The sequence below is a fragment of the Lonchura striata genome, chromosome 3, assembly GCF_046129695.1.
Source record: "Lonchura striata isolate bLonStr1 chromosome 3, bLonStr1.mat, whole genome shotgun sequence".
In the NCBI taxonomy this organism is placed as follows: Eukaryota; Metazoa; Chordata; class Aves; order Passeriformes; family Estrildidae; genus Lonchura; species Lonchura striata.
In genome coordinates, this window is record NC_134605.1 from 45,594,088 (window position 1) to 45,616,841 (window position 22,754).

At 39.5% G+C, this 22,754-nt stretch overlaps 1 protein-coding gene across 1 annotated transcript in view; it reads right to left on the reverse strand.

Moving 5' to 3' along the window:
- NID1 (nidogen 1) overlaps positions 1–20,753 on the reverse strand; it is a 42,747-nt gene extending 21,994 nt beyond the window's left edge. Inside the window, exons 1-11 of the mRNA XM_021527091.2 lie at positions 20,502–20,753; positions 13,783–14,082; positions 12,472–12,701; positions 11,402–11,829; positions 10,366–10,515; positions 8,857–9,108; positions 7,513–7,713; positions 5,437–5,682; positions 4,372–4,515; positions 3,165–3,293; positions 284–427 (exon numbers count right to left, since the gene is read on the reverse strand). Coding sequence (XP_021382766.2) covers positions 284–427; positions 3,165–3,293; positions 4,372–4,515; positions 5,437–5,682; positions 7,513–7,713; positions 8,857–9,108; positions 10,366–10,515; positions 11,402–11,829; positions 12,472–12,701; positions 13,783–14,082; positions 20,502–20,738 — 2,461 coding nt within the window. The 5' untranslated portion in view covers positions 20,739–20,753. The remainder of the gene's footprint in view (positions 1–283; positions 428–3,164; positions 3,294–4,371; positions 4,516–5,436; positions 5,683–7,512; positions 7,714–8,856; positions 9,109–10,365; positions 10,516–11,401; positions 11,830–12,471; positions 12,702–13,782; positions 14,083–20,501) is intronic.
- Between the last annotated feature and the right edge of the window lie 2,001 nt (positions 20,754–22,754).

A 22,754-nucleotide genomic window follows, 5' to 3' on the forward strand; every position in this document is an offset into this window, starting at 1 on the left:
AACCAATACAGTAGAAACGGTTGCAGCAGACAAAGGTTTGCAGCTGCAACTACTGCAATTCCTGCAGCGATCTCATCTTGGACCTTCTATGAATCAAACATCGAAGAGTAAATTCAAAAGCAAGAGGAAGAAAAGAAATGCTTAATAAAAATTCCTGCCCGAAGAACTCAGACTATGAAATTTCCTACTTGAAATGACAAGTAGGTATAGGACATGACAAAGACCAGCCCAGTAGTGCAATGCAGAGTATAAAAGCTGCAAAAGTATAAATGGTGCTACCCACCCTCACAGGCGCGCCCATCTCCGGAGAAGCCAGGGAGGCAGGTGCAGATGTAGGCAGACCCTCCAGTGTACACACACTGAGCACGCTGAGGAATGTCACAGCTGTGTGTGCCCCTCTGGCAGTGGTTTACCTCATGCTCCACAGCTGCAGGTTAAATGTGTAAGAGAGGAATGAAAAATCTTAACTTTCCTTCACAAAGTCTAAGCCTCATAGTAAGTTCATATGAGAGAACAACATCTGTGAAAGATTACAGAAGAGAAAGGAAACAAGGAACTGGGGGGAGTTTGCTCTGGGGATTGGGATTTTTTTTTTTTTTTCCTGAAATCACCCCTTTCAGTGGTGTTAAATCTTATTAATGTTGTACAATGTATTGATTGTCCTCAGCACCTCACAGGTGCTTGTTAATACAGAATGGGGCAGAAAGGCTACCATAGTGACAGATCCTGATATGCATATCAGCTTTGGTTATGAAAAGGAGTCCTGAATGAAGAAATGTAAGGCATCTCACATGTTAGCTAAGTGGCCAGTTCTGGGAATTCTTTAGATGACCTACTACACTAACCTAGTACTGACCCAGGGCTGCTGTCACTTGGCAACAAATAAGAGCTGTGACTCACTCAGTGGCAGATAAACATGTTTGTCAACTACTGGACAGATCTGGGACCAGACCTGCAGTTTTCATAACTCTTTCATGCTGACAGCTGTGGCTCTGAAGGCACTGCACTACTTTGCACATAAATTGCTTTAGGATGTTGCTGCAGCTCTGTCTATGCTTACCTATTACATCAGAAAACAGGGAAGGAAACCATGGTATTTCAAATAGGAGGAGGTAAAATACTATAACAATTTCACACCTGAAAATAGGGTGTCTAGTGTGTACATCTAAGAACAGAGTTCCAACTGCTGTAACACTGAGGCTGTCTTTACACAGCTATGACAAGGATTTGACAGGGGGCCAAGACAAGACTCTACAATGTTCATTTCATCACAGCACACAGATGGAAACTACCAGAGTGTCAGCAGGGAAATAACAAAAAAATCTTCTATCAGAGCCATATGTGAAAACTCATTTTTTCTGTTTCTCTGGAGGAAATGACATCATTGTTAGACTCATTAATATCTTTAATTGATGAAGTAAGTTTTGGATTAAAAAGAAATTTATTTAAAACTGCATTATAAATACATAAGGTAAGAGTTGGAGCTCAAAGGGAATCTCCAAGTCTTTTTGTTTCTCATCCTACAAATAGGAGGACAATAATTATTTACAACTCTCTTATAAAGCTACTCAGTGAATCACACAGCTGGTATGAAAAAAAGTGCTGGTTCCAAAAGAGCTGAGTCAGAACTGGTATTCCAGAGCAACATGCAAAAGCACAGAGGATTGCTGTTGCCCTTTCTGGGGTTCAAATTCTTAGTAGGTTATAAGACCCTCCACTGTGAAAAGATTACCATGACATTTATTTTCAATCTGTTGGGAAACTATCTTCCCTCTCTTCAGCCTTAAAAATGCAATTTGGTTTTGGTTGAAGGAAGGGCTCAAACTGAAATCCTTCAAGCTGGGCAAGGAATTACTTAGTACTAGCTGAAAGTGGAACATCAGCTTCATGGGAAAGTGGTAGAGTAAAACTGGTGAGGTCATGGCTGGAGGGAAGAATGTTCCCTTTCAGGTCCAAGTCACAAAAGTGCAGTGTTGGATATAATGGAAGGAACGTAAAGCTGCTCTTCCACATCTCACCCTATCCTTGGTAGATGGAACTGCTTTTTCTGATTGTTCTGCAACAAAGAGAATTAGGGTGCAGTTACTTAGGGAACAGACATGAATTGTGATTGTTACTGGAGAGAAATTTGGCTTGTAACAGAGTGTAAAACACAGCATGCAAAGTCACCAACTCAAGGAAAGTAATGCAGCTCCGCTGTAAGATGAAGGCTCCTCAGACTTTGCTGAAGAACAGTCTTGGTATAATGAGCAATGACCTGGATGCATTAGCTGATCAAAGAGTAGCTAAACTTCCACCACAAAGCTGTCACAACAGAAGCAAAAAATCCTCAGCTGTTAGCACTTCTTTCCAAAAGAGGAACTTCTAGCCATACTGGAAGAGTGTGTATAGGTTTTGTTGGTACAGAATTACCATTAGGTGGCAAAGATAAAAATTCTACCAAGAAAAAAAAAATCTTATCTCCATTCTATCCTGATAGTTGTAGCTCTAGAGGTAGAGTCATTATTCCTTTTCTGTTATTTGCTATTCTCCCTCTTCTAGCTACCATTTGTGGATTCCCTTTTCCAAAAGGAATTTCTACAAGTTTAGTGAAAAAAGGAACACTGAAGAACAAGAAAAGATATCCCTTGTTAGGACAACCTTAGTCCAGCAAATACAGATTAACTCAGGCTTCCTCCAGAAAAAAAGTTTTTAAATTTCAGAAAAATAAACTAGTTCAGTGACAACTACTGAGTTTGATATTTAATGGTCCATTAAAAATGAGCTAAGAGCCAAATTGCAAAGATTTTAACAGTGAAGTGATCTGCAGCTGCAACTCCTTTTCATCATCATGATAAATTATCACTTCAGAGTAAGTCTGCAATGGCCAAGACACACTGGTTTAGAGCTATGCACTATATTGTCCAAGGGAAGAATTTGTAACTGAAATCTGATCTGTTAAGCTCTGGATGAGACATAAGAAGCAAAAAAAAAAACCCCAAAAAGTCAAAAGCACAGCACTTAAAATGCAGAAAAACCTGGCAGTCATGAGTTGCAGCACAAACTCCTGAGCTCTACTCACACTGGAAACCAGCACAGATCGTGAAGCAGTGTTTTCTATCCCTGTGAGATGGACCACAGCCCAAAGGCTGGTGGGAAATGCTTTTCAGAAACATGAAACTCACCAACACAAGTCTGCCCGTCTGCTGCAAACTGGTATCCCCCAACACACTCGCAGCGGTAGGTTCCTGGCTGGTTGTTGCAGTCTGCATTGCTGCCACACAGCCCTGGCTGCTCTGAACACTCATCAATATCTGGGGTATTAAAAGGATCACAGTTATTGCAAAAATACATTTAATATGGATGCCAGAAAAACAGAAACTCAAGAACTCTAGATTAATAGCAGCCTTGTGTACTTAGGCCATGGCTTGGATAGACCATACCCCTTCAGAGATATTAAAAACCTGAAAATATATTTTGAGGTAATTGTGTCCTCAGCTAATCTGCACCAAAAAGAAGAAAACAAACCAGAAGAAGCTCTATCATGGTGTAATAAGGGGATGCCATGGGAAATTGCAGAAGAAAGAGAAGCCAAAGAAAATGCAGCCTTATGTGACCAGAAGCAATGATAAGTACTGGAGGAGCATGAACTCTAGGAAAAGCTTCCTTCCCTTTTCATTACCCATAGGCATCTCTAATCCACTGCTGCCCAACTCACAGCATCAGAGGACTGGAAGGGACAGTGTGATGCCTTTGTTTTCATTTGCAAGTTGATTAAAGGGTTGGAGTGGAAGGAGAGTTGTGCTTTGGGTTTTAAAAGCACCCAAAGTTTTTTAGGTAATAGGGATCACACATTTCATTAACACTTTCACCTCTGAAAACGAGTATTAGTTTGATTGCAAGGCAAAACCCAAATACACAAGTAATATAGAGCTAGACAGAACTGGGAAATATGAGTCTTTTGGAAAATAAATGGATTTTCAAAGTAGATTATGAAAAAGATGATGTCAATGAATTGCACATATCTGTGCTCTGTCCGCACGTGCATTTCCTATTTCTCATCTCCCTTGAGAACTTTTAACCTAGTTGACTCATTTTAACCAGAACTTGCATTACAGTAATTTTCTCACAATTAAGTTCCCACATGTTTTATAAAAAGATGAACAGAGTGGGAAAGATGCTATGCAAGATAGGAGAAGATACTCTTCAAGACAGTCAAACTTGCTTACATTGATTAGTGAGATAGCTGGCCCAGCAACCTTCTAACCTTAAAATCAGCCTCACTGGGCAGTTTATTTTGCAGGAATGGCTAGTCCTGAGGGTCAATATACCCCAAGGAAAAGAAATCCTACATTAGCTTTCATTTTGCAATGTATTGAAGTCTTCTGATACCATAACAAACATTTCCATCTCCACGGAAGCCAATCGAACATTCACAGAAGAAACGATTCCCAGTTCCTGGACGGCACACAGCGTTGGTGTCACAGTTATGAGTGCCAGTGTAGCAAGGATTCCGGTTAATATCAGCAGACCCATCTGGAAAGAGAGACCATATTTTGCCTCCATGGTTCTGACCAAGTAATAGCACCCAGTTAAGGCCAGGAAGGAAGTTGCTCATAACACACATTAAACGAGGAAACACATTTTTTGCAACAGGAAGAAAGGGCCTTGCAGGTGATATCTTAGATATGTATTTAATAGCATATGTATTTCTTGTTACTTGTACAAAGGACTACTGAGTTGAAAAAGAGCCACAAAAACCTCTCTAAAGAACAAGACAAAGAAAATTAACTTTTCAGTCACTGACACAAGACTCAGAACATGATTCCTAACAGCTTAGTTTATTCATTTAATTATGAAAACTTTATTTTATAACCAAAAAAAGTGAGCACAGCCTGGTTTTACACTCAGCTGGTGTGCATTTTCAAATTGTCCCTTTGTTTTTTTTCTGACATTAGTGCAATCTTGGGCAGCTCATCCAAAAAAATACCTTTTAAAAGCAGCCTACAATTCAAAGATAAAATACCACATTTCAAGATAAATGATAGAAACTCATCCATGGTAAATCCCATTCCCCTCTTTTGCTCTCTTTTCTGACAATGCCCCCCCACCAAAAAAAAAAATTAATAGAGGAACTACAAATTAGCTAAAGAACACACTCCCTGCATCCAAGTGCAAATAGATTCAAGGTGGTGTATTGAGAGTATTTTAAGGAATTAGACATAAACCTCAATGAATTCCAAGAACAGAGCATCACTTAAATACTCTTTCTCAAGTGAAAATACAAATTTTCAACAGCTTCATTTCTCTCTTTCACTTGTGGATCTGGACTGCTACCAAATAATGAAAGTAATTAATTTAACTCAAAAACACCCAGCTAGGGCAGGCTAAAAAAATGGATGACTGCTCTTAATTGCTTACAAAAGAGAAAAAGCAAAATTTGCAATTGATACATACCACTGATAGGGCCGATGGAATTGCTCATGGCGTATCGCAGGATCTGCTCGTCTCTGTTGTACAGGACAAACACACTGTCCACTGAGAGCTGCTGAGTGGCAGGAGCAGAATGGGGGGAGTCATCGTGGATGCATTCATCAAAGGAGATGGTCTGGCGCCACTGATAGGCACCTGTGTACGTGGAAGCCCCTCCATCCCTTTCTGGCTCTGTCACCGTGTACTCCCTCGAGGACGATGAAGTGATCACTGTGACATGACAGCAAACGCACTGATCAGAGCAGAGATCAAAAGCACCCTGTCAAATGTTATCTGTAGACTTGGGATGCAGTCTGTGTAGTGCAAATGGGAATTTCAAAGGCTAGAGGCTGAGAAAGTGGATGTATTTCCATGAAAAGGAACAAGCATTTGGGTATTACACTTACTCTGTTCTCAGGGATCACAGGTTTGAGAAATGAGTAATTTGAGTTATTTTGACATATTTTAAAAATTTAACTTTACTTTGTGGATTTCCAATTAACAAAAGGAAAATTCAATTTGGCAAATTCAGAAGTTCCTTTAGGTGGATTTATATAATGGATCTCCAAGCTAAGGACAACAGTCATCTCACCAGCCTAAACTACACCCACTTTTAGTTCATTCTATGCTATTAGCCTTAGATTTTAACAGAGCCTTGAAGAAACTGCATAAGCTGCATGTCTGAGAGCTCCTGTATGCTTCACAATAGTTTTCTATATTGGGGGAAATTGTGAACAAAACTCTTCAAAAAGATCTGGGCTTGTGGATCCTCTCACCAACAGAAAGATCCTCAGTACACCACTATTCTTTGTTTGGACACCAGAAAAAACCTATATCAATCGACTTGCAGCAGCTGGCTAAAGCTGGATTTCTGCTAAGTCTATTAGATACACCATAGGACAGCAGAATTGCAGCTGTTTGAGTCCTGGTAGATCAAATCCAGCCTGAAGGACTCTGACTTTACCTCCATGGGAACAGCATTTCTGCCAAGTAGACAACTGTTCTGTAGAGCAGACACTGCCCAAACCTCTCAAGTTGTTCAGGACAAAGCAGAAGCTTCCTGCTGCTTCCACTTCCTCTTCCTCCCGGTCCAAAACAACAGGCAAAGCACAAGCAGGTTCATCACTGGCTACCAAACTCAGACATTAGTGAATATAAGGCAGTGATGATGTAACCACACCATTTTCTAGCTCTAGCTACCAAAAGTGCACCCTTGGAGAAAAGTGCAGTCTCATGCAGTCTCTCCTGTATTCATGTGCACACAGGCACATGAAGAGTGCTTCATCTGTAGTATTCCTCTTTGACAACTGGGCTGGCTGATCAGCAGCAACATTCCAACCTCAGTTCTCTACCTTCCATATTGAAACACCCATAATTTTATCCAGGAAGAGGAAAGCAAAATAAGTAAGCAAAACAAGATCACCCTGTAAATAGTGAATGAAGAATGGTTCTCTTAGGAAACGTAGGATCTGTGATAAAGGAATTGTGAGAGGAGCATTGAAGAGACAATGTAGGAAACTGATAAGGGAATTAAGAGGTAGTTTTCCAGTTGATTGTTAAAATTCAGCTCAAATAATACTGACAAATGCTTGCAGAGTCATTGTAATGAAGTTTACATGAGGGTTAATCATTAGAGGTAAATAACGCATTTAGTCTCATCAAAGATCACAGCTCACTTATTGACATTACCACAAAAAGCTATACACCAGTACAGGGCTAAAGAGGTGTGGACTTACAGAGAAAAAACTTTACCACATGTACATTGCCATCACCAGCATAAAAAAAAAGGTCAACAAAAAGGGAAATAAAGAGTGTTTTGCAAACAACAGTTCAGATAAAGTTAAAGTTGTATTTTTTTAATGAAAATATTAGAAATATTTACATTGTCCCACTCAAAATTCACATTCTTTTGAAACCTTTTCCTGAGGGGTAAACCACAAATTTCTAAAAGTCAAAGGGACCTAAATAAACTTGTTAAAAAGGTTATAAAATAATGCTTTCAGATTTTCTTAGCTTCTACTTTTTGCACTTTCTTATAATTTCATTCTTATGGAACCTTACCAGAGCTGGAAGTGTGGTAGAGTTCAGTGTATGGCTCTATATGGACTGATGCCCCAGATGGGATCTCAGGTATTCTGCCCTCCATTTCTGTGCTGATGGTGAGGTGACCATGCTCATCAATGCCACTGAACTTCTGCTTTACAACCAGTTTCTCATTATTGCCAAGAAAAGTTACTTCTGTTTGCCGTGTAAACTCACCACCTAAAGAAAGGGAAGTAGTTAAGCACTAAACATAACAGAGGTTTCCAATTCCTTCTATTCCAAATATTGCTTCTAGTAGATAAAATATAAATTACTATTGTCTGCAAGTTTTGATGTAGCATAATTGCTAATGTCTTGTGTTTCTAATGAAATAACTTTCAGAGGTATACTGATAATATACTTGGATACTGCAAGCAAATTTTTTTAAGCACTGCACATGATAAATCACAAATCCCTGCCCTGAGGCAGGGTTTTAATAAAATTAAAAATAAGTTCTGACTAAGCTAATAGTAGTAGACCTTATCCTACCATGTAAAAGGACATTTTAGAGAAAATTTCCATTAGGAGTACAGAGAGTTAAAAAGAAAAAAAAAAATCAAAATCCAGTACATCTGTTTCCAAATCAAAACCATGTACGTTGTAAATTCCAGAACATGAATATATGTTGTAAATTCCAAAACAAGCCTCAAACATACCAAATTCAAGCAAATCCCAAACAAAAAAGTTGTGTTCAACTAAATTCATATTACAAGTCTGTAAAGGATCAGATTTAAAAAAGAAACACATGTTCTCCTAGAGCAGATGAATCTACAGCTTGAATTCACAGCAGCACAACCAAGCAGATTTGGCCTCAATCTCTTATGAAAAGCTTGAATTATGAGCAGGGGTTTTCCTCAAACTAGCTAACAGAGCCATTTACATGTCATGCAGCAGCTGTTTCTGTAAAGCACTTCAGACCCTCAGGAGGTCAAGTTACCATTTTTCTTTTGCTTTGTTGGCACAATCAGAGATTTAACATATTAAATCTCTTGAAGACATAGGAGAAGCTTTTTTTAGTAACTATTTAGTAACTATGTACACTCTAGTAACAACCCCCCCACCAGATCTTTTTAATAATCTCTTTCTTGAAGAGAAACTGACCAAGCCAATCTTCTCTCTAACACATTTAGTTGTTGTACACTGATAGTAAATTAAAAGGTCCATTGTCTATATACGGTAAACAAGAAAAATTGTGAGAAATTTTATTACAAAAAACCATTTTGCAGCTCAAAATAGATGTCACATTGCTTCTTGTACATTTCTTTTCATTTAAGACAGAGAAAAGCATAGCAATTTTGAACATTATTTTAATTTAGACGTTACCAGTAATGCTGAATCCATTTTTATATCCTTGCTGTTCCACAGCAAACATCCATCCTATGATACCACCAATAGAGGCAAGAGGCAGTAAAGAATACCCCAAACTCTCTGGGATTGTGCTGATAGCAGTGTAGGCACGCCCTTGGTTCATCACAACATAGGAGTGGAGATCAGTGTTCTCAAATACAACTGGAACAGGGTTGTTTCCTACAAAGATTCTTCCTCTGACCTTGCCGTTGACTCTCTGAGGAGAACCTAGCAAATCAATACAATGCATCAGAAAAAAATAACAGTACTTTCATACTTTCCAAGGAACATGGTCCAGAGTGTTCACATGGTTCAATGTTGAAATAAATGGCAAATACTCAAGAAAGAGTTCAGACAAGAAATTGCCATATGTTCACTTGTTTGTATAGGTACATGCAAGTGTGTTGTCCTATGTGGATGATTAAATGGCCAAATTTCTCAGAAGAGATGCTCTTTAACCTCACTGAAAGGTCTGTCTGCAAGGATAACTTCATAACACTGTTACAGTATATTGACAGTAAGTGGCAGACAGAAACTTCTTAAGATCACACATCGTATCAATCCACACTGAATGCAAATGTATTAATTCCCTACTGGGACACTAACAACATTAGGCATTAGAATAATTTACCTATTATTCTAACCTATTCCATTTCTTGGCTCTGAACTATTGGCCATTTTGAAGACTGACAGTGTTATACTGAAGCTACTGCAAGAAGTAGCTATTTTGGATTGCAAATTTTCTCCTGCATATAATTTCTTACATGGAAGTTTAAATTTCATTATCATCAGATCCTTATTTTCTTTTTATGGAAAAACCAATTTTAGGAACTGAAAGTTAAGTATTAGGTTTTGCTTTTCTGGGTTTTAAAACACAGTCTTGCAGTAAACTATTTGAGCTGTTGAAATGCATCTGTACTCTGAGCCAAATCACTACAAGGATTACAAGTGTATACATAAGAAATTCCTTTATGCATTTTACACAGGAACAAAGTTTAAATAGGTATTTAACAGAAATCTGGCAGATCACCCTTTAGCAAAGCAGCTTAAGAGTCAAAGAGGAGCCTTACTCTTTGGTTCAATGATCAAAGTTAATTTGTTCATCACTTTGAACTGTCCATTTCTAGAGGGAGGACTATATCAGATTATAACACATTGGAAATTCATGGCTATTTCTAAGAAATACCACTGGAGGTTATGTTTTCTTTTAAATTATGTCAGTTACAGAAGAAGTTTATTTTTCTCTAGAAAGTCACATTAAAATGCACAAAGTATATAATTGACCACTCAAAATAATTTGCTTCACAAAAAAAAAACCCACTTTAAAAAGTAGAGCTCACTGATTCAATTGTCTTTCACTATATCTCAGTGCTAAGTCTTTCAAAAAGTTTTTATCAGGTCTTTTTTGGAATTAAATACAGGTCACCTTATTCAACAGCTCCATATGTAATTGTTGCTTATGTATCTAAATTTCAAACCAGTTACCTTCTGCTACACACTGTCTGCCATTTCCTTTGTAACCAGCAATACAACTGCAACAAAACCCGTTGGGATAATCCTTGCAAATAGCGTGAACAGAGCACTGGTGACGGTTGTTAGCGCAGGTCTCTTGGACATCTGTGTGGTAGCGAAACACTGTAGAAAACAAGACCAGACATTCATATTTCATGTAATTACTGTGGTACTCAAACATCCCGAAACTAGTTTAAAAATATCTCTGGGCTCACTTTATCAGCTTTGCATTTTCTCTTTAAGGTAAACTAACTACTGCAATTGATATTGGCTAACATTGCAGTATGCAAATAACTTTTCTACTATCTTGCAGAAAATGTCAAGTATTCAGCTGTTTAATTATTTAGTTAGAAAACTGTTTAATTCTATTGACTTTGGCAGACCTATATTAACACAGATCAATTAAAATTCTTATCAAAGCTAGACACACAATAACTTTGTCCTTGTTTCCAAAACAAAACAAAAAGGGGACTTTAGAACAAAACACATCAGTACAGTACCCAGGACCATGCACCAACTGATTCACCCTGTAATCATAACTGTTTTACCCTGTCATTTAATGGAGATAGCAATTCTCACACCTGCTTTAAGAAACAAGTAACATCTGGGCAGTCGGTCACAGTACTCTGAAATTTCTAGAAATGCTTTATTAGAATTTAGAATTGCTAATTCCACCCTTCTAAGACTTGAGGCCATGAAACCCTAGCCAAAAAAAATTAACAACTTCTATTCCCAGCCTTTATTAAATCACCTCTATTTAGTGACACATCTGAGAAAGGTCTGTGAGCTTAAGTAGGGAACTAATTTACTAGACTGGCAAAAACTGCAGCTGAGGTGACATACAAAATAACTACCTCAATAAATAACACAAATTTATGATGTGTCCAGATTTTCAGATATTAAGCTAATGCAAAGGAAACATTGTTTCTTTGGTAATTTAATTTCTTTCACATGTTTTTTTTTTGCAACCTGTCCATGTCAGAAGCTAAATGGTACAAAAAGACCTTACCTATTCCAGTTTCATCAAATTCTTCCACATCTATGACTTGAGGTGGCTGTGGGGGGAACTGCTGGATTCGAAACTGGCGGGGTGGAGCTTTTGCTGTTGGGAAATTTTGAGGACTGTAAAAAGACTCAGTTGAAGGTGTTCCTGTTACATCTTGGTATGAAGTCAGAAAGTCTTCTGCAGCTAACTGAGGAACACTGTATGTGACAAGGTGCTGATCCTCTTCAGTGCTGTCTGTGCTACTTGTGATATACTGCTGTGTTATTTCAGTGGAACCGTAGTCAGACATAAAGGGCTTAGAAGTCATCTCCTGGTCTTCTTCGCTGGGCTCTACACTTTCCAAAATATTGCTGATTTTGGCAGGCAGAATACTGTCAGATGAGCTACCAATCTCGAACACCCAGACGCCCTGCTTCCCAGCATTGCTGCTTCTGTCAAAGAGAACCATATGCCAAATAAAGCAAGCTGTGTGGCATTTCAGGCCTACACACAATGTTATCCTTCACTGCAAAGTGTCAGGACAAAACCGTCTCATTTTCTTACCTACATTGCATACTTCCCTACAGGTACAGTATATTCAGCTGTGGAACACCCCTGACAGTTTGGGTAACATTTTTTTCTCCTGACCCAAAGCTCTGTTGAGAATTCTTAGCTTTCTTGCCTCCAAAGCAGTGGGAACAGAAGGAGATTTTAGGGCCACAAAGATCTTGGTACCACTTACTAAAACTTTCTAACTCATTCCCTTTCCTGCTGGTTCACTTTTTCTTTCAAAAACACAAACACACAAAAACAACCTGCCCAGGAGAGATTATGAAGAGTTGAAGTCTAAGTGGTACTACTTATAGAAGAACTAAGTATACTGGAATTCCTACCAGTGACAATGGCAATATGGACTTTTAACAAATTACACCAAAGTCCTCAGTGGGGGTGGATATTTATCAGTAGCAGATCTTGTGACTTCTCATGCAATGGCTAATGGGATCATATTAGTTCTCATTGATTCATGCTACAGTTAAGGAAACCGTGGAATGTTAATGTTTTCTTGAGGAGTTTAGACAAAAAAGAAAGCATACTTGTACAGGTTTCTAATGCTGTCTTCATTATTAGCAATGATGTTGTAGGATCCTGGCTTTTCCCAAAAGTAGTAGTTTGTAGAGGCTTGACTAAAGCCAACCGTAGCAGGAATATTTTCATTGCCATTCTTGGAGTATGTGCTGCAGAACTGCAAGCTATCTTCTGGATAAAGGAAAATAGCATAGGAACTGGAATCAGAAGAGGCTAAGACAGCCTGAAAAGTGTTTCTCTGTGGAAAAAAAATTAACACACATTTACTCGTGTCAAAATAGTTAAGAAAGAATATTTTTTAAAATGCAAAATTAAAATCAGAATTTTCATTAAAAAGAAAAAAAATTATCAAAAGTAAATTAAATCTGTAGGAAATAGTCAGATAGGCTACCCAAAGCATAACAATTTTAAGCTCTGTAATGCTGTAGGATGTTATTTAATTTCCTTAAAATAACAGAAGTGATGTGCTAGACTAAATAAAAAAATCTGTAAAACAGCATGTTTAAACTAAAGCTTCATGTTGCTAAAGTCTTTTCCCACAGGAACACTGCTGTCTACTCTAGGAACCACTGGGATAGCACCTCAGACATCAGCTGTTCATTGCTCCCAGGGTGCAGAATTGTTACCATAAACACAATGATTGTGCCAAGTTCAGCAAAAGAAATTAGTTGTTGACATAAAAAGATGTTTTAAGTAAAGGTAATGTTCTCATCAACTTTGATAATTATGGTATACAAAGTTATATATCCATGGAGGATAGTATCCGCATGGTTTAAAAAGGGGAGAATGATTGTGAATAATAATAAAAATAACCTGTTTCTTAACCAATATTAGCTACAAAACATGAGCTTTTTCAGAATGCAATATCATCTGTTCAAAATGGACTTAAGAGCCTACTAGTCCATATAGTTATCTGATTTTACATAGTTTGATGTCAAAGTGACTTAGGAGTCTTCTGAAAAATGCAAGCCAGCAGCATTACATTGCATAGAGGGAGGTCAGGATATTCTAGTTCAGTTATTATCACAACACATAAAACATTCAAAAATAAGAGTTATTTGGAAACACAACTAAATCAGCTATGTAGGTTCAAGTATTAACTTTTGAACTAATAAAACATTATTAAACTAAATCTCAAGTAAAAGTTCTGACAACTCCTACTTTGCTACAGACTTTTCCACAATGATATACATTCTTAGGTCTGCAGAATTCATTTAAACACAAATAACTATAAGCCTTCAAAGCAAAAGGTTAGAGTGTTACACTTTAGCTGAGCATGTGTCCAACATGACTTAAAGCTCTGATAAGCTCTCATTCACCTTTTCTTCTACAGCACGATCCTCTCCTAGTGCCTGGAAAGGAGCCACAAGCTTCCAAGTAACAATAACAACACTGCTGGGATCAAAAGCAGTCTCAGGAAAACCACTTTTGATATACTCTGATGCAAGCTGCAAGACATCTGAGGATGAATCTTCTCTGTAGTACACATTTCCACGTCCATCTGTTGTATCCAGGTCAGCCATAAAAGGAGCAATAGCCCCAAAACTCACTGGGAATTGACCAAGGTATTTTTTTTCACTTGAGGGTTCATTCACCGCAATAATCCCATTAGTGGTAACCTAATAAAAAGATGAAAATTATAATAAAAATACTGTTTATATAACTGTTTCCCACACATATGCTCCAGATGACAATATTTTAATTCCAAAAGAAATTGAATCAAAAGTCAGTTTTGTATTTAAAAAGTAACTGTGGTTTTTTTAAAACTTTTGGGTTTTTTATCCCATGTCAGGAGTCCTGAGATTTCAGTTGCCCAAAATCAGAGGTCAACTGTACAGACAGAACAGCCTTTTTTTCCTAGATAAAGATTTTAGCTATTTAAATTTCAGACACCTATTGTCTCTTCTAACAAGGACATACTTAACCTTCCCACCAATGCTTCAGAAGCTGATAGAATTGCTGAGCAAAGAACATATTCACACATAGATACCAACCCCAAAAAACTGCTCCATTCTTATATATTGTAATAGTCTTTTGGGAAGACATACATGGCCAGGGCTGCTTTTGTTTTCACTTCACTATAGCCACCCTCCTAGGAACTTCTCTGCTACTGTGCACGGCTAACAAGCTGCTGCTCACTCTGCAGACATGCTGCGAGCACAGAGCACAGCTCTTACACTGGAGGCTATAGAGCCTAGGAGACAGAATTTCCACAGCAGACATAGGCTACCCTATAAATTCCTTTACAGCTGAGTGCCCTGACACAGTCTGATAGGAAAATGAGTCTAATACTTGAAGGGGGCTGGGGGAAGGAATTTATAAGTTAAATTCTTGGTCTGCAAATGCATAGGTACTGGCTCAGGGACATTCAACCCATCAGTGAGATGACGATTTAGTCAGCCACCTCTGACTAAAACTGAGATAAATACATGCATACAGATAGGTGCTAGGGCACATCCAAGTGACAGCCAAACTCCACTGGCAAATTAAAGCTGTCTCTCACACACAGTGAGCAAGACTGCAGGTGTCAAGCCTTGGGGCTGTGCATGAAGAGCTCGCACACAGCTTTTTGTGCCCAGCCCTTCCACCAGCTGTGTTTGGCACTGACTCAGCCACCTACAAATCCACCTCCAAGTCTTGCTCTACCTGCTAACAGGACACATCTGACTACCTGCAGGCAGCCAGATGCTCACTCTACAGCTGCTGCCACATACACAGGGGACTCAAAAGGGGGCAGAGATCCCAGAACTGTCACTATAAGCTATGAAATAAAAAGTGCAATCTCCCACAGATTTATGAACTAACAGGGGTTCTTGTGAGTCCAAGAAGAACAAGTTATTGATAGATCTTTTTACACACTGAAGATACTGCCAACATGATATAATCTTTACAAATGCCTAGAAGTGGGTCAGAATGGCTGTCTCAGAGTGCAAGGCCACCTAGCCCGGTGGCCTGCCAGCTTAGAGAGCCAGCAAAACAAGAGGACATGAACATATTTCTCCAGTGAGCCTCCAACTGCATCCACCTCAAGGGATTCCCTGTGGCTTGACTGTTTTTCAACCTCAGTGGATCTCTTTCACATATTTGTTGAGTCTTCCCTTAACACATACAAATTCTATGCATCCACAAAATCCCTCAAAAAGGAATTCTATGAATTTGTGACTCAGATCCTCAGGTGTCTCCTACTTTTGTTTGCTTTCAGTCTGGCTTCCAGCTTAATTGATGGCCCTAATTTTTGTATTGGGACATGCAAAATTCTACCTAGTCTCATCCATTATCTAATTTCTCCTTCAGAATGAAAATCCCCAGCCTAGCCACACACTCCCTGTCTAAGAGCTCTTCTCTGCCTTTGATCACTTTTATTGTCTCTACATATTTCTTCACCCTTTTCCACTCCATAAATTTGTAAACAAGGAAGCCAGTAGGAGGCCACATATGTTCTTTTCAGAGAAATTGTGGTCTGTGCAAGCCTGTCAAGGATGCTGGCTACTTGTGCCTTGGCAATATTTTTTAAATCTGGACCACCACTGCTGCTACATACAGTAAATCAAAAAAGTGTAGCAAAAGAATTCATGATACAGCTCACTCCTCCATACACAAGAAACACCTATATCTTGAACTCTCCTTTGGCTAACCAGCAGGTTAGAACATATGTCCCTGACACAGGCCAGTGGTCCATCAGCTTGGTGTATAACTGGATAAAGCTTATCACAAAGCATTATCTAAACTTGGCAAATAGTTCCCACCGTATATCAGAATTTATCTTAAAAGTAGTTTAACATATGCTGACCATATTTTCTGCAGATGTACAATTTCATTATCAGCTAGAGAGCAAAATACAAAAAAAGTTAAGATCATGTAAAAACATAGGTAAGTTGGCTTTATGCATTAATCTAAGGTATCTAAGGTATATAAGCAGTAAATAATCTGTGCAAGCATGTTGGGAAAAGCGGGTCATGTTAGAAAGGGGGAGAAAAACCTGAATATTGTGAAAATTTTTATACTACTCATCCATGACTTGACACTGGCCACAGACCCTAAGGTGAGCTATGAATCTGAGGAATAAAGAACTAAAAAGACAGCATGGGTTACCTCATTACAGACCCTACGACTGGAGTTAGACATATTAAAGAAATTTAGTCCAGAAAAGTTCCCAGAACTCCTACAACATTTGTACACTATAAAATGTTTCATATTCCTGTAAAGCAAAGCTAAAACATGACCTGAAAATAAAAAGCCGCTAATTCTACTATACCACTGGAAGACAAGATGGAAAGTGGTGGACATTACAGTCTGCTTGCTAAGAACTTTTAGGAAAAAGATGCACTCCCTCTTTAAAGTAATACATTTAGTGCAAGTTAAAAGTTTTCCTTCTGCTTTCTTACATTTTTTGTATGCAAACACCCCTATTCTCACCTAAATCCTCTTGTGAGGGATGACTGAGTTTGAGGTATTTTAAACAAATTCCATGCTGTTCATCAGATCTGGTGTGTTAGATTTTGCGGCTTCATGATCCCCCATTTATGGCAGAGATTAAAATAGCATTAAGAGAAAATACAATCAGGACTAATTAATACTGCAGAATAAAGCAGAATCCAGAAGAAATGGCTCTCCTCTGTTCACCCCTTAGTGACATATGTCTAGCTATTTCTTTCCTATTTGCTAAAAAAATTAATATAAGTAATTTTATTAAAGACATGCAAACCCCATTTTTAAAAGAAAGTTAAGTGAGACAGTTCAGTTTTAAATGTTAAGGGAATGTTTCTATAACCCAGAAAACATTTGCAAGCTGTCACATGAAAATAGATAAACAAGCTGCTCAATTTGTGCAGTGATTTTTAAGGCAAAAAAAGAAACTCACCAATAATGAAAGAAATACCTTTAGTTTCAGATTCAACTATACATTTATATTGACAAAGATTGAACACTACTTTAACTTCACCCTGCTTCTTTCAAGGTCACAAACATAGGTTTAAGTGTGAATCCCAAAATAATGAGAAGTAATTGAGCTAAGTACTGGGTTTCATCAAAGCATCATTCCTGTCAGAAGGGAAAGTGGGGGAAAGAGGCCTCAAGTAGGCGTTGTCTAAAGACAAGCTTTAGAGTACGGCTTTCCTTTTAGGGTATAACACAATTTAAATTGACAGGAACTAACATAGATGTATTTTTAGCATGTTAAACTTCTGGATTACACACATAGTTAACATACATTTGTGGTTTGTAGCAGAACCAATAACACATATACACAATTATATGTCCACCTTGAAAACCAAGTAAGAAGAGGAATGCAAAGCAGGGAGCACTTCTATCAAAAGAAAAAATTGTATCTCTGGGTGTACGACAAAAAATTAAAGTTTCTAACAAATGAGGCACTTTTTCCCTGTTCAATGACTAGGCATTTTATGGGCTTGAATATTTATGCATAAAAAGTGTTTAGAAAATTTGAAATTACTTTTATAATGAAGTGACAGTTGACCTAAAGCAGCAAAGCTTTCTAATACAAACATGACCAACTATTTATTTAAGAAGTTAATAGAAGCAAGGTTAAAAAAATTGGAACCAAGCTTGCATTAGAGGTTTCTCAGTTCTTTCCTAAATAGAGGTAACCCCTAATCCTTCCATTTTTCCGCACCAGTAAATTTCAGTGTAAACTAAAAAAGCCTTAATAAAAGTGTGCTATTAAACAGTATGGGTTAGTGACAGAGTTCAATGATATAAATCTTACATACAAAAGCACCATATTGAAGATTACAATATGTGAAAGCCTGTTTCCACTTATATGAAATAAAAGTGTTCTCTTCTGTCTATGAGAGAAGATTTTGTTGCCAGGGATTTTATGACAACTTGGTACTAAACAATCACTTAACAGAATACCTTGCCCCTCTATTCCTGTGTACAGCCAACTTAAACAACTCAGCCTCTCAACTGTTAAAAAAACTATAAAGAGAACCCACATAAATTGCTACATAAAATTATGTGCACTAAATGTTAATTGTATCAGCTTGATAATATTTACTACCAACTAGCAATATGTTGGAAACTCCAGCCAAGCAATATTGTAGAGCTTCATAAATACACATTGCAAATACACAATCAAAATGTGTAATGTGGAAATGCATTAAAAACTGCTCAGCACATGTCCTTAACAGGTATACTTCTCCTCTCTCTATCTCCATGAAGTTTGTACTGTGCTTCTGTTCTGCAGTACTTGTGCCAGATTCAGTGCAAGAAAAAGCCTCTGCATAGTGTATAGACTAATACTGAAATGCCATTCACTAAAACTGCCCATTCTTATTTCTGAGAAATCCTGGCAGAGCCCTGGAAGTGATTTGGAAATAGACTCTATATGGGTATTCGTTCAGGCAAAACCTAATTAGAACTATTCCTGTTTGAGGGTGGGGCAATTAACAGGATCATTAAGTGAAGGAAACCTAGGCTGATTAATTAATTTACTGCTCTTTGAAAACTCTTCCGTCTCTGTCTGTTACCTGATATGCTGCTTGTTATCTTTGCTTCTCAGTGGCTGAACATACAGTCCAGTATCTTTCAAGAATATGTTTGTGCTTTTAAAAGTGTATTTTTCACTTGGGTTGACTAATCAGTGACCAAATTAGAGTACAGAAGGCAAGACAACTAAGGGTCAAACTGAAGTCTGAACTCCACTTAATACTTCATCTCAATCAGCTTCAGTGAGCAACATTCATTTTTTCACACAAACATAACCCATATTCCTCAAAACTTTAGATTTCAGATATGATTTCAGGATTTATCTAAGTAGTGGCAGTATGGAAATGAAAAGGAGTGTAACTTAAGTGTCAGCACTAATACAACTCAGCGTAGCATAAGCAAGTTATATCTTCAGTGAATATCCATGAAACAGACTCAAGTGTATGGGAACTACATCAAATTTTGAATTATTGCAATCACATGGAGCTCTAGTTTCTCAAGTGTCTCCATGTAGGTTAATTCACCGAGTTGCCATGATGCTAAACCTCACTGCTTTATCTGGACAGGGAGGTGCGATTATGTTTACCAGATTAATACACTAAACACATTGTGCCTTCCCTACCAAAACCTTTCTAAACCTCAGCATGTTCAACTGCTAGCCTAGATGGGGCTTCAGGGGAAAAGAGGCTATGATAAAATGTGTAGTATCCTTGCAGTGTTCTGAAGACAGGCTGCCGTTTTAAACCGTTTTCCTTATGGCTGCTTTTGAGCAGCTCTGCTCCAGACAATCTGTTTTAAATCCCATCTTCAAACACTGAACACCCTCCATCAGCAATAAACAGGCACATACCACTCTAGAATGCAGATTCAGCTGTGAGACACACACACATGGCTGAGATCAAAGCCTGCAATTACTATGGATATGGACTCCCTCCAGTTTAATCACTCTTATTGTCTTCTCATATTTCTTGACCCTTTTCCACTCTATAATTTTATAGACAAGGAGCCCACACATTTTCTTCACAGACAAATTATGGCCCGTGCAAGCCTATCAAGGATGCTTTAAAAGACTCTTAAAGCAATGAACACCTGAGAGTGCCCAACACATTAAGGGACAGAAAGCTCGCCCAGGGCTTAGAGGTGCAAGTCTTGGACAAGTTAGGCTGCTGGTTAGACACCCCGTTTCAGTTTTGTGACTAGCATGCCGAAACACACAAAACAGACTACAACAAGGATGTTTCTGAGCTGAATACACTCTGTATGAGTGCAGAAAACGCCTAGGTGTGGCATTCACTCTGGCTAATCAATTGCATTTACGCTCCTACTATCTGTTGCATTGTCTCCCAGCGGAGGCTGTGCACCTCGAAGAATCTGCCCTCACCATAGTGTGAGAAGGGAAGTATCACGGCCCCAGTACCCGACTGAACACAACTGGAACAATTAAGCTCTTTGGACCTAGCTCTGACCTCGGCACTCACACAACCCACACGGGACCCGCACGCAGCACTACCGCGCACCCACCCAGAGCTCCCCGAGGAGTCCCCAGGAGCGGTTCCGACCCGCCGGCAGCCAAAGGGGGCCCCACACTCACGTAGAGGGAGCGCACGGCCGCGCCGTAGAAGCGCAGCGCCGTGCTCAGCTCCAGCGCCGCCGAGCGCACATCGTCCCCGGGCTCCAGCGCGGCATCGCCGCGGTCCTCGCCGTGCGGCAGCAGCGCCAGCCGCTCTGCGGGCAGCGCCAGGACGGGCAGCGCCAGGACGGGCAGCGCCAGGACGGGCAGCGCCAGGACGGGCAGCGCCCAGCGCGGACAGCTCGGCGGGGCGCGCATCCCGGCGGCTCCCGGCGGCAGCGCTGTCCCGCCGCTATAAGCGCGGGCACGGGGCCGGGGCAGCGGGGGGCCCGGCCAATGGCAGCGCGGGGCGGGCGGAACAGCAGCCCCGGGACCCCCGGCCGCGCCCACAGCCGAGCGGGGCTCGGTCAGGGGGTCGCCCCCGGCCCGGGGCTTGCCCGCGGGAGCAAAGCCCCGTCCGCGCAGCCCGCGGGGACCGGCACTCGGGAGCGCTCCGGGGCGCGGGGATGGGGACGCTCAGCTGCTTTTGGGATCAGAGTCGCTTGTGGGGCGGGAAACTCGGGTCGGTGTGGGGTCGTAGGCACCCGGCAGATGCTTTAAAAGCATCACGGCTCTCCGCCAGAGCCGGTGGGGTTTCTGCGTTAGTTAGGAAAATGTGTGCTCTCAGTGACTCCAGCAGCTGCAGTACCTCCCAACAACCAGAGCACCGAGACCAAATACCAAAATCAACATGAAACAAAAATATGAATCCCCATGCTGTGTTCTGAAAAATTTTGATACCAGGTGCTCATTGTCGGGGGAAACGAATAAATACATGGGAACGCATTTCATAAATTAACACCATCCATGTCTGAATTTCACTTGGTTGTAAAATAAAACCAAAAAATAAATAGAACAAATATGCAAACAAAAAAAAATACTGACTATATGAAATACAGAGAAAATAAATATGGTATATGTAAATGTATTACTACTGACTATGTCATCTTGTTTTATAGTGTAGTCCTGCTCCCTTGGAACACTCAGAAGCAACTGAAGAATGGTTATATTTCATATACGTTCCCTAAAGGTTCCAAGTGAGGACAGCAGTGTTTAAGGATTAAATCTTGGCCAGTAAAGAATATGCCGTGATATGTCCACAGAATGTTTACAACAGGTAATCATCTGAGCAAAGTCAGCTGAAATGCTACCCACACGCATGGCTTTTGACTTTTCTTTAAATGCCTGCACTCTTTTATTTACCCCCCTTGTAAAAAAAGTGTGATTATACATTCAGCAAATTGCAAGAGCACAAGACATTCCTGGGTAGAGCTATAACCATACCAGCCCAGAGGAGAAACATACCTAATCACTATTATCACTAGCAACTATTCACTGTTGGGTTCTTTATGTCAGTGAAAGCTGTCACTGATAGAAAGCATTGTGGTGGTCTGGAAGGAAGATGAGTCTGCTCTTCTTGAGTTCTCACTGTACTTTCATCTGCAACTTCCCTCTGTGTTTTCAGAGCCTCTAAGACAGTAACTGCTGGATTCATGGAATCCACCATTAAGACATATCCAGGAACCACTGCCACAAGAGCAGCCTTTTGGCTAGATCACCTCCATATTTAAGGGTAGATTAAGCATAGATATACCCAGAAAGATGACTCAATATCCAACCAAGCTATCTTTCTCCTCATTTGACAAATCACTACTTAACTACAAGCCAACTGTAAATTCTTACCCACTTTATATGTGTTCTTGCTACCAGCTGCCTTCACCACAAAATCATCTTCCTATTACAAATCTGCCCCCAATCATAAGCCCATTTCCAAATTTGCAGGACCTAAAGGTTTTTGTGCTTGTGCAACACAGCTCCATAGCAAAGAGAAAGACTAAATTAACCCTATGGTAACAAATACACATTCACAAGAACATAATTTCTGTTAGGCTTAATGTTTTCCACAGCTACATTTACTACAACAGTAAGACTCAACAAAAATATAAAAACAAAACAAGAAGAAAACTCTGAGGGGATAACATATTCCTGTTAGATTGACATGATTTCCTAGTATTATGTCCAGAATTTGAAGAACAGGGACCACTTGGAAGTTAGAAACTTAGTGTAGTAAATTTGAAATAGATTTGAAGGCTCAAGAGTTAAGTATCTTCATCTGCATGTTTAAAACATGGGGTAATAGTCATGTTCGGGTAAACCCTCTGTCCATTAGTCAGCATATTGAGATTGTTTAGTCTATACTTACCTTAAGAGGATTGCAATGCTTCTGCTTTATCT